Genomic DNA, 11,943 nt, shown 5'->3' with positions numbered 1-11,943 from the left:
CTTTGTTTGAGCGCGCCTGGTTCACACATTCATTTCAGTGCCCTCGGTCCCGTTGGGCTTCCAGGATATTCTTACTATGGCCCTTTGCTGGGGCACGCCCCACGAAGGTAGAGCTATATGGATGATGTGAAAGGCTTGCTGACTCCTGGTTCTCATTAGAGCTTGTTCCACAGAAGGAACCGCTCAGGCCTTGCTGTCCTTCTGTGCCTCAGCATTCAGAGCTGCTTGCTCTTTGTAACCCACTCCACTCTCTCCTTGTCCCCAGCTGGATCACTGTTGGGAGGGCTGTGAGCTTTGACAGCGGGTGGGGGACATCATGTGGCCTCACTGGCCGGAAGGAGACTGAAACAAAGCACCTCTTGGCTAGGCCACCCTGTTACGCCCCCCGCCCCCAGCCACCTGATTGGGCTGCCCATTGTCACGGCCACGGCCCCACACTTTGTTCCTCCACAGGGATTGGGGGTCGCGGCCTCCACGTCTTCCTTCCCTTAGAGCCTCGGGACCAGAGTTGAGAGATGGGGACGAGGTCAGAGCTGGGCTCTGAGGCCAAGCGCCCATGGCAGTTTCTAGGCCTGACAGAGGGTGGCAGTGGGACTGGGCGCCAACCACCTCTGGAAGAGGGGAGTGCTCAGGAAGAGCGAAGCACTGAGACCCAGGCTGTGGCCCCGGTGAGGGAGACAGGGCATGGACTTTTACCACACAAGTTTATTTAAATAAAAGTGAACACATATGCAGGCTGGGTGGCCTGAGGAGGTGGAGGTTGGGGAGGAGGGCACACGGGAGGCAGACGAACGGGAGGGTCCAAGCAGAGTCTGTGTGGTATGAACCAAGCTGCGGGAGGAGTGGCTGGGGGCCTCGGGGCAGTGCTGGGCTTCAGTGCTAGGGGCTGGGGGCTGAGGGTGGGGGAGCCTGGTGCCAGGAGGTCATTTTCATCCCTCACATGCTCCCCTCCCTCTCCCTGACCACCGGGGCTTAAGGCACCCCCCCTCAGTCCCCTTATCCCTCTCCTGACATCAGCCTTCCCCTCAACTACTGGGATGCCAAAAGACAAAATAAATAAGAACGGGTGAGTCCTGTCACGGTTCCCAGCAACAGGGAAGGGAAGTCAAGCCAGGCACACTGCCCCGGAGCCCCGTGCTGTCAGCCCTGGGAAAAGAACAGGTAAAGTGCAAGGAAAATCCAGTAAGTAAAAATATACCAATGACTTTGTCAAATATACAGCTGCTGGCTGTCAGGGGAGCAGGCAGCTGGCTGGGGCAGGGGGGGCAGCGGCATCCCCCCCCTCCCTGGGGAGGTGTTGGCCGACACAGCGCAGAGACAACGGAAATAAATAGGGATACGGAGGAGTGGACAGAGGCCTCGCCCGCTGGGCCGGTGGCGGCAGGAAGGGGCCTCCGCCTGTCCCCCTGCCCCATCCCTGCGAGCCCCGCTCCTCGCCTGACTCCCCAGTGCTGGGCTACTGACATGAAGTACCCGGCCGGCCGGCAGGCTGTAAGGAAAGGATTATAATGTGGGGTGGGAGCAGGGTGGGGAGGCACGGGAAGCCGTGCAGTCAGCCAGGGCTCGAGCCGCCCTCAGTACTCGTCCTGGTCTTCCTGTTGGTGTTCCTCAATCTCATCATCCTCAGGGGGTGCAAATCCTTCCTGGAGGGTGGGAAAGGAGAGGGAAGTGGTGAGGCAGGCCAGGCCGAGGGGGAGACGGCTGCCCCAGGGCTCCAGAGAAAGGGCTGAGTTCTAGTTCCACTTCCCCTGCTAATCTCTATGTGGCCTTGGGCTCTGACTTCAGCGGGCTCTCCTCAGCCCTCGGGTGCCACCCCTTGTGGTCTCCACGGGGCGATCCGTGAGCGGGCCTGGGACGGGAGCGGGCGCCGGCAGAGCTCACCTCAGTGGCGTAGAGAATGCCAATGATGCCCGAGATGACAGGGCTGTTCTCACTTTCGTGTTCCTGGCAGATGAGCTCGATGTCTCGAAGTTTGCTGAAGTAGAAGTCACGCTCCTTCTCCAGCCCATCCACGGTCAGCTTCAAATCCAATAGCTGCTCCGGGACAAGGTGGTGTTCAGGCCAGAGATCCCTGCCTCAGACTCCCCTTCCCGTCCTGACACCCCAAGGGCCTGGCTTTTGTTGAGGGCTCTCTCAGCGACCCTCGCCCACCCTACTCACCTGCTGGTTGAGTTCAAGAATCTGGGCATCAGTCTCATGGCCGCCATTCCGGGCTGATGGGGGATTCTTCCGGAGGATGCAGGGTGGGGCCACATTGCTCAGCCGACCAGAGGTCTGCATATTTTTGGGGCCTGTGGGGGACGTCCTCTGTGGAACTGCCCAGGGGAGAAAAGTCGGATGGGGCCACGTGAGCCCACAGCTCACGTGGCATGAGACGGCCTGGCGTGAACGGCTGCGGGGGCAGGCCCATGCGAAAGGCAGGCACTCTCGCCCTCCCCTCTTCTCCCACTCAGGAGGGCCATCTACATCTAGGCCTCAAGCCATGACCACACGGACACCACAGCAGCTGGGCAGCTCTTTGGCAAGCCTGGGAGAGCAGGGACTTCAGGGAAGTAAAGGAGGTATGAGGTGTCGGGAGGGAGGAGAGCCGGCCTGAGGGAGAGGTGAGGGGAACTGGGAAATTTGGGAAGCGGGGCTGGGAGGGTTGGGCCTCTTGTCCCGGCAGCCAGAGTCTGAGGAAGAGCGGCTGGTGCAGGGTCTCGAATCTGGCACTTGCATCCTTGCAGGAGCCCCACCCTCCCTGTGGGTGACCTCAGAGTCTCAGGGCCCCTGCCCCTCCCAGGCTCCCTGCCTCGGGATGGGCTCTGTGCTCTCTGCCGGGCCTGCCTCAGGGCTCCCGGCTCCTCCCCCCGCAGGCCGGGCATGCTGTGGCCACTTGTCTTCTAGCTATGGCTGCTCCCTGGTCACAGCTGGCTGCTTCTAACGCAAAGCAAGCGGGTGAATGGGGGCAGGCCCAGGCGGGGCAGCAGCGCGAACGAGGAGCGGCTCTGCTATGACGGGTTCAGATGCTGGGGCTGCTCCTCTTCCTCTCCCCAACCCTGTCGTCCCCCCAAAGGCCCTACTGCTCCTCTCCCTTCTCCTCTGGAACCCAGACAAAGCCTCCTTTCAAAAGACTCCTCTCTTGAGGACTTCGGGCTGTGGGCCCTTGGAGTCGGGGAAGACGTGATCTCCCCAGGGGAAGCTTGGCAAACTCCTGTCCCTGGGCATCCAGTGGGCAGGGGGCAAGAAGGGAGCGTGCTGCCGGCACCAGGCCCCTGGCCCGGATGGACCTGGACAGACGAACCATGCCACATGCTGGCCTGTCTCTCGAGGCCAACGAGTTAGCTCACGCTACCGAAGCAAGTGCCCTGGGCCTCCCACCGCCACTGCCCCCACGGCTGGTGCCGGTGGCTCCCCGTCTGTGGCAATCTTTGCGGGCCCCGTCCTCCCTCCTGTGACTCCCCCTGGTCTAGGCGGGCAGCAGGCGGCGTCATCTGAACTCCGTGATAACAGTCTCCTCTAGGCTGGCAGGGCCGGGCCGGTGGCCCAGGGGGCGCTCGTGGCTCTGGAGCCCTGCCGGCCCGGCCCCCCACACCCCCTCCCCCAGCTCGGGCACGTTACCTGCTGTGCCAATGAGTTTCTTGGATTTGTTGAAGATCTGATCACCTGGGTTAGGAGGTGGCGCTACGTCCTGGCCCTGCCGCGCCAGCAGAGGGTTGTAATCCTTTCCGTCATAGTTTGCGTCAAAGAATTTCTTAAACCACTGAATAAACTCAAAATTATCTTGGAATTTTCCTTTCACTAATTTCTCTACGGGAATTATCTGAAACAGACCACACAAGCAGAGAACTTTAGCCACCTGCTGCTGTAGGGCTGCCTTCCTCTGTGAGTGGCCCACTGCTCTCAGGAAAGCCAGCCCCTGGGCTGCAGCATCCTCCACCTTCTCCACAGCCGTGGCCCCGGAGCATGCAGGCAGGCAGGCTGGGGCCCGGCCCCGGATCTGGACGCAGCCCCTCCTCCAGGCACCGGGGGCACCCTTGGTGCGGCCTGCCATGTGCATGTGGGGTGGGGGCTGCTGGAACCAGGGGCTACGGGCCACTGAGGCAGGAGAGTGAGCCCAGAGACTTTTCTTAGGCCCTACAGAGAAGGAACTTAAAAGGAGCAGAAGACTGAGCCTAGTTGCTGAGATGGATCGGGTCCAGAGAGAAGGAAGGGGCAGGAATGTCGTCAGGATGGGATGTCAAGTGTGGGGTTTTCCACCATGCCTTGAGCTGGGGGGAACATTCCCTCTGGCAAGTAGGGGGGTGGAGAGAGGCGCCAGGGCTGGAATGACCCCAGCAGCCCCTGCCGCCCTGGCTGGCGGGCCATCTTCTTCCCCAGGGTCACACAGCTCCTCAGGGCCCCCCGGGGCACAGGCACCTACTTTGTCAACACCCATCTTCTTGAAAGCTGCTTGCAGCACCTTGAAGTTGTGGATGTATTCATGCTCTAGTTTGGCCTGGAACTTCACCTTCCTCAAGTGCACACAGCCGGGGAAGAGCATGTCCATGAACTGGCAGTAGGCTGCCCCTGTGGAGAAGCGAAGTTGCTTGAGGGGCGCGGGCCACTCCCCTGCCTGGGCTCCTCGCTTCCCCTTCCCCAGGCCCTCTGCTGGCCACTGCCCCCAACCACCCAGCCTCTTCTCCTTGTCCCGGCTTTCCAGGAATGACAGCAGTTATTCCGGACCGATGCGGTCACGTACCAGCACCGCACCAAACACTGCGTATACAGCACTCCATCCTACCAGCAGCCCCGTGTGACTGCGCATGGGATCGCTGTCTTATGGACGGGAAAACAGACCTAGTGATTTGCCCAGGGTTGCACTGCAAGAAGAGCTGAGATTTGGGCCCCGAGTGGCTAGACCTGACCTCGGGCTATTACCCTCCGGCTTCACTGCCTGTCCTAGCTCTTGATACTCCGCTGCCCCGCCTGCCCTCCAGCCCTTCCCTGAGCCTCTCCTGCTCTTCACTTTTGACTCCTGCCATTCCATGAGACCCTTACTTCCGTCACCTCCAAACACTCTGACTAGTTTAGGGCTCTGCAGCTCTCCTCCTTACTCCTGATTACAGACTACATTGTCTCCTGTGTCCGTCCTGCCTCCCACCTTCTGGCCCCTTCCCTCCAGCAGGGCCCACTCTCCCCACTCCCAGGTTCCTACCTGAACAGAGCTGTTCTATCTTGGTATAATTGAGGTGCAGGGAGTCATTGACCCATGCAAGCATATCATGGCGACTCAGATTTTCACTGGTCACGGATGTGGAGTACACATTGACGGCCATACCCCAGCTGCAAAGAAAGAAGACAGGCAAGGTCAGCACCCAGGGTCCTCGTGCGGTTCTTTAACTGTAAGGAGAGAAAGAGCCAGATAATCCCTGGGGAAGTAGAAAGCATCTTCCTCTAGACCAGCCTTGCAGTTGTCCCTCCTGGAAAACCCTTCAGTCATTTCCCGCATGTCTACTACATGCCAGACGTGCTCAGGAAGTGGTGACACAGTAAGATGTGCTCTCTGCCTTCAAGGAGTTTACAGACGGGCACATCTTTCCAGAAGGGAGTGACAGGGCAGAAAAAGCAGCAAGCACAAAGTTTAGAGGCGGCACAAAGGTGGGAGTGATCTCTTCTGCTTGACAAGGTCAGCGAAGGCTTCAGAGCAGAGATGCTGGAGTCTGAGAGAGCTAGGAATTTTCCAAACATACCAGGCATGGGGTAGAAGGGTACTGCAGGCCCAAGGACTAGCAAGAACAAAGGCGCGGCTTATTCTGGGACTCTGAGTTGTTCAGCAGGCCTGGGGAGCAGGTTTTTGTGTTGGGGTGTGGTACAGTGAGGTTGGCAGGAACAGACTGCAAAGGGCTTTGTTTAACACGGGGAGTCTGAACCTTCTGTTCAGACAACAGGAAGCCATTTGAGGATTTTACGCAGGCAGTAACCTGACCAGATTTGTGTTTGAGAAAGCTGACTAACCTTTGCCTCTCCTTTGACTTCAAACCCCATATTTCTGTGGCATGTGGCCTGCTGGCTGACCCACAGGCACCTACGTTCTGCTTATCTAGAACCTCCCCTCCATACAGGCTTCTGCTCTTGTATTCATTATTCCAGTGAACGTCACCACCAGTCACTCAGTCACGCACGTTAGAAACCTGGGGGTTATCCTCCATAGCCCTACTCCCCCTCATCCTCATAGCCAGTCAGTCATCAAGTCCTGCAGCTCTGCGGTCTTCCCGGCTCTCCTGCTGCCTTGGGGGTTATGCATGTGCGCTCTCTGGCCAAGGCCAGCAGTTGCCTCCAAAAGGCCACCCAGCCTCCAGTCTCTCCCCTAGCAGTCCCCGACGCTGTTGCAATCAGAATCTATGTAAAAGCAGCCTGAACCACAGCGCGATCCGCAGCAGTCATGAACGAGACACCCATTGGCTGAGTTTGCCTTGCAGACTCGAACTGTTCAGCCCTCGCAGTGTTGGAAACATTTTTGAATTAGTGCCCAGTATTTTAATGTTGGGACATTTCACACAAACGACTTGAGGTTTCTGGCTGCTTTGGCAACCCTGGGCCTTTGTTCCTGCACAGCCACCAATGGTGGGAGCTGGGCAGAGGCGCCCCCTTCTGGCAAGCGGGCGTGAGCCCCTTCTTAACCCCCCACCCCCCTCCCCCACCCGCACAGGGAGGCCAGTGTCAGCTGCTGTTTATCACTGACTTGCGCTGTTAAGAGGGAAATATATCTTGTAACTAGGTCTTTATCAGAAGTGGAGAAACAGGAAATAGACAAAAGCACAGCATATTTTGAGAATTGTGAGAGTCCTTATTTCCGGAGTGAAGAATATTTCTCTAGGTTTAATACACAAAGTGTCTCTGTGAAGGAAAACTATGCCCAGACCACGCCCCTGCCCCCTGTAGGCACCTGCCCTTATCATGGGACCCTCCCCACCACGTATCACACTCCTAAATGGGCCCCACCTCTCCAGCCCTACCTCTCCCTTTGCTCCCTGAGCTGGGAGCCACCAGCAGCTGCCTACTTACCCTGTCCGGAATGCTGCCCCCCACCCCAAAGTCCACTCATTCTCTGCTCCCATGGTTCTCAAACTGTGGTCCCTGGAGCAGCAGGGGTGCTGGATGGGCTTCAGCTTGCTAGAAATTCCCCTTCTTGAGTCCCACCCCAGACCTACTGAGTCAGAATCTGCACCTGACCAAGATGCCCAGAGAGTCTGTGGATGCAAATTGGAGAAGCCGCTTTAGAGAGGAGGCTCAGTTGGCATCCACTAGGCTGTGCTCCCTTGCGCCCCCCACCCCATATATACATAATGGAACCTCATTAGATGCACATTTAAATTCAGTGACATTTTTGAGAAAAATCGAGAGAGAAACCCTCTTGTTTTGTCCTTCATGGCCCAGGGGAAGGGAGGCCAGGCAGGCCAAAAAAGCCAACAGAAACAAAAATTAATGTCTTGGGAGCTTCTAAGAACTCGGAAGCTAGGAATTCCAGAGATTTCCGAGGGTAATTTTGACTGCACTTGCGTCTCCTCTTACACGATGGTTTTTTTTTAAAGATTTTATTTATTTATTTGACAGAAGGAGAGACGGCAAGAGAGGGAACACAAGCAGAAGGAGTGGGAGAGGGAGAAGCAGGCTTCCTGCAGAGCAGGGAGCCCGATGCGGGGCTTGATCCCAGGACCCTGGGATCATGTCCCGAGCCGAAGGCAGACACTTAACGACTGAGCCACCCAGGCGCCCCTTACATGATGGTTTTGAGCTCAGTGCCCTGTATTCTGACCCTTGTTCTAACCACAGGGCTTGTTTAAATGCCTGCCCCCTTGTCTGTAAGAGCCTTGAAGCCAGGAGTGGGGTTTCCAGGCCTGTCACAGGCAAGGTATTCAGCAAATTCTTGAATGATTGAGTGATGCCTCCTCACGGCTTCTCCTCTTTCTGATCATCTTTCATCACCTTCTGGCCTGGCCCCCTCCCCCCACTCAACCTTAGCCTGGCATGTTGGCATCATGTCCTCCAGGACACTGACCTCTAGGTCTCTGACCCCTGTGCATGGAGACCTGCCCTGCCCCTTTCTGTTCCTATAGTACCATGAGCATGCTCAGTCACAGCAGGTCAGCTCTCTTGAAATCACTTGTATGTCTGTCCCCTTCAGTGAAATGTAAGCTCCTCAATGGCCAGGCTATGTTCCATTCACTTGTGGGTTCCAGATCGATTTTCCATGAACAATAACTGCAGAGACTGGATTTAGGAGAGTGCTTCTGAGTTTCTAGGAAACTCACCTAAAGTGACATCAGAAAGCTAGCGGGAATGGATGGACACCAAAGTTGACAAAGAGGCAGAATGGGTAGGGTCGAGGAAAGTGCACTTTATTTTGATGAGTATTTAGTTAGGGACTGTGAGAAATAAGAAAGATTTGCCCCAGTCGTTAGGGAGTTTATAGTCTTACTGGGAAGACAAACATAAAGGAGAAGAGTATAACCAAATGCCCCCTAACTGTGGTGAAACAGTAGGTGTGACAGGACGTCAGAAAGGAGAGCATGTAGGGTGAGAGAGAAATGGGCTTGAATGGCCCCCCTAGGAGTGGTCAGACCCTGTGAGGCCTCCAGGGGGCTTGCAGAGCCCTGCCGATCCCAGTGCATAGGGGACAAGCTATTCTGGATACTGGCCTTCCGTGAGCTCAGGGGATTATTTCTCCCCGAGGCCTCTGGGGCAGGGTGATTCAGGGGACTGTTTGGGCTGTGGCTCTGCATTCTGCTAGGCCTCACAGGGTCTGGGCTGGTCAGGACAGCTTCTGGGAGGTAAAGGGGGGTGTTAGGTCGGCCCTGCGAGTTCCTAAGCCAGATTAAGGATTTATTGTTGTTGTTTAGTGTATATGAGTTTTAAGGGCTGATTACTGAATAAAAGCAGAGGCATTGGTCTGGGTCAAAATTAGTCCTCCAGGTTTTGACTGAAATCATTTGAGCTTCAAGGGTCTTCCAGCCTGAAGGCAGCCTTCTTGGGGTTCCACGGGACTGAACAGGGGATGGTTCACATTCTTTACTAGAAGAGCACATTAGATTTTCCTGCAGAGATTTTCTAGTAGGCCAGAGTAAAGCCCAAGTGCATATACGTGTGTATAACTATGTATGCATTATATACAACTATATTATATATATATATATATATTTTTTAAAGATTTTATTTATTTATTTGAGAGAGAGAGAGCACATGAGAGGGGGGAGGGTCAGAGGGAGAAGCAGACTCCCCGCTGAGCAGGGAGCCCGATGTGGGACTCGATCCTGGGACTCCAGGATCATGACCTGAGCTGAAGGCAGTCGCTTAACCAACTGAGCCACCCAGGCGCCCCAACTATATTATATATTATATTATGTATATAACTATAATATACTACATATACAACTTATTTATATTTATATGTAATATATAACATATGTAGTATATCATATACAGTTGACCCTTGAACAATATGGGGTTAGGGGAACTGATCCCCTGCACAGTTGAAAATCTGTGTATAAGTTTTGACTCCCTCAAAAACTTAACTAATAGTCTACTGTTGACCAAAAGCCTTATTGATGATATAAACAGTTGATCAACACATATTTTGTATGTTATATGTATCATATACTGTGTTCTTACAATAAAGTAAGCTAGAGAAAAGAAAATGTTATTAAGAAAATCATAAGGAAGAGGGGCGCCTGGGTGGCTCAGTCGTTAAGTGTCTGCCTTCGGCTCAGGTCATGATCCCAGGGTCCTGGGATCGAGCCCCGCATCAGGCTCCCTGCTCCGCGGGAAGCCTGCTTCTCCCTCTCCCATTCCCCCTGCTTGTATTCCCTCTCTCGCTGTGTCTCTCTCTGTCAAATAAATAAATAAAATCTTTAAAAAAAAGAAAATCATAAGGAAGAGAAAATACATTTCTGGAAAAAAATCTACATATAGGTGGGCCTGGGTGGTTCAAACCTGTGTTGTTCAAGAGTCAACCGTATAGGGGCGCCTGGGTGGCTCAGTCGTTAGGCGTCTGCCTTCCGCTCGGGTCATGGTCCCGGGGTCCTGGGATCGAGCCCCGCGTCGGGCTCCCTGCTCCGCGGGAAGCCTGCTTCCCCCTCTCCCGCTCCCCCTGCTTGTGTTCCCTCTCTCGCTGTGTCTCTCCCTGTCAAATAAATAAATAATCTTTAAAAAAAAAAAAGAGTCACCTGTATATTGTGACACACATACACACACCCCCACTCCAGGTGGTCCTGGCGCACAACCAGGTGCTAGAACACTGTCCTCATCTGATGCAGATGCATACCTGCGACTGAGGCCTGCATTGCAGGAGCATAGGCTGGGATGTTGGCATGTTTTGCTACCTCCCTGGGGGGAAAGTGTTAGCCATCTTCCTCCTTGATGCATAGGAAAAATTTCAGTTTTCCTTCCAGAATACAACTAAAGACCTGTTATCAGAGCTCCAAGAGTCACCAAGAGCTACACAGGTACTTGAAAAAGCCAAAGTCTTCTGGGCCAGAAATCCCCAGTTCTGTCTGTGCCTCATGATGGGAGGGCATTTTCCACACCTTTCATCAGTCTGAATCTAGGGTCCCCAAAGTGGCAACAGGGCATGTAAGAAGGAAGTTGGAAAAAAAAATGTCTCATTTCAGGGCCAACAATCATGTTGTTACCTCCTATGGGGCTTTTGGGAAAGTGGGTGGGGATGGGATGGAGTGGGGTGGGAGGCTGATACTAAGAACAGAGCCATTATCCCCACTTAGGACTGGCTACTCTCTGCCTTGGTCAGGGGGGGGTCCATTTTAGCTCAGGAGGACTCACCTAAGGCACCCAGGGGTCTCTGCAAAGATTTCTGTCACACTTGCTCGAGGGTCACAAAGAAACAGCCTCCTAGTTCCCTTATCTCATCCTGATAGGGAGGGCAGGATTTCATTTTCCTTTCCTAGATTTGGCCCTCTAAATACAACTAAATTATGGCCAGCAGGTGGCACCCAGGTCCTGAGCAAAGCCTCCTCTAAACATTTTCCCCCATCCCCAAATCCTCCTCTCCCTAGCTCAATTTAGAAAAAGAGAGCCCCAACTTTGATCTGGTCCCCCGAAGAGGAAGCCTGGTTCTGTCAAAAGCTCGTGGTATCAGGGCACGGGGGTGGTCGAATGGAGTGCTTTGTTCTGACCCGGATGTCCTCTAAGAACTGGACCAGCTGGAGCGGCCTGGAACATTGAGTCTAAGATTCTGGACTGAACTACACCAACCTCCCTATGCCTCAAAGCTACACATTAAACTCATCAACTGGTCCCACTTCTGATGACTTTTTGTATTGGGTGTTAACTCAGACCTAGACTCAAACTGGACCGGATTCTGGGGGCAAAGATATATAAAGCGTTTACCCAACCATCTGGCTCTGTGTGGTCCAATTGCCTCCAATTACAGCAGAGAAACAGTCTGAGAAAACTCTTTAACACACCTGTTACCAAGGGTTGCTTTCCCTCTTCCGAGAGAATGGTAGGCAACCACACCAGGGGTCAGGCTCTGTTCCAAAAGCTAACATAGCGGGTCTTCCCTGTCCCTTTGTTTCTACCATCATCTTTGGCACGTGGTGACTGTCAAGGGAAATGGCCCCTGATTGGGCTGTGCTGCGTCACCCGCCGAGTCAGCTGGAAACCCCATTCTAGGCTCAGACAGAATGTGGCCTTGGAAAAAGTCTGCTCTTCAGGACCTTGACTCCGGCTACCAGGTCTGGAGTCATGGGAAAGACAAGTTGAGGAGATTTAATCTGGTGATTTTGTTAAATCATTTCCTATGCTAGGACCATAAGGTTCAGGGTGCATTTACTGGTGGTGGGAAAGGCGGTTATAGCTCTCATCAGGAGACGTGAAGCTGCTGGCCATTCCGTGGTCTAAGGCCTTGGAAGCGGTCAAGACTAAATTGCAATCTCCCGTGGTCAGAAGAGTTTCCAGAAACCATCC

At 54.3% G+C, this 11,943-nt stretch overlaps 1 protein-coding gene across 3 annotated transcripts in view; it reads right to left on the bottom strand.

Annotated features, from left to right (window-relative positions):
• Positions 1–691: 691 nt before the first annotated feature.
• Positions 692–11,943, bottom strand: part of MAPRE3 (microtubule associated protein RP/EB family member 3) — a 51,520-nt gene continuing 40,268 nt past the window's right edge. For 2 of the 3 annotated variants that reach the window (XM_021697402.1, XM_021697401.1), the window contains 6 exons: positions 5,177–5,304; positions 4,403–4,548; positions 3,601–3,802; positions 2,161–2,315; positions 1,882–2,034; positions 692–1,643 (listed from right to left, as the gene is read on the bottom strand). In XM_021697402.1, the coding sequence (XP_021553077.1) occupies positions 1,575–1,643; positions 1,882–2,034; positions 2,161–2,315; positions 3,601–3,802; positions 4,403–4,548; positions 5,177–5,297 (846 nt within the window). In that variant the 5' untranslated portion in view covers positions 5,298–5,304 and the 3' untranslated portion in view covers positions 692–1,574. The remainder of the gene's footprint in view (positions 1,644–1,881; positions 2,035–2,160; positions 2,316–3,600; positions 3,803–4,402; positions 4,549–5,176; positions 5,305–11,943) is intronic. The other variant, XM_021697403.1, reaches the window with a different exon arrangement.

Source organism: Neomonachus schauinslandi, chromosome 10 (assembly GCF_002201575.2).
Source record: "Neomonachus schauinslandi chromosome 10, ASM220157v2, whole genome shotgun sequence".
Lineage (NCBI taxonomy): Eukaryota > Metazoa > Chordata > Mammalia > Carnivora > Phocidae > Neomonachus > Neomonachus schauinslandi.
The sequence above is the reverse complement of the archived record's forward strand: the minus strand, read 5'-3'. Positions and strand labels throughout refer to the sequence as shown.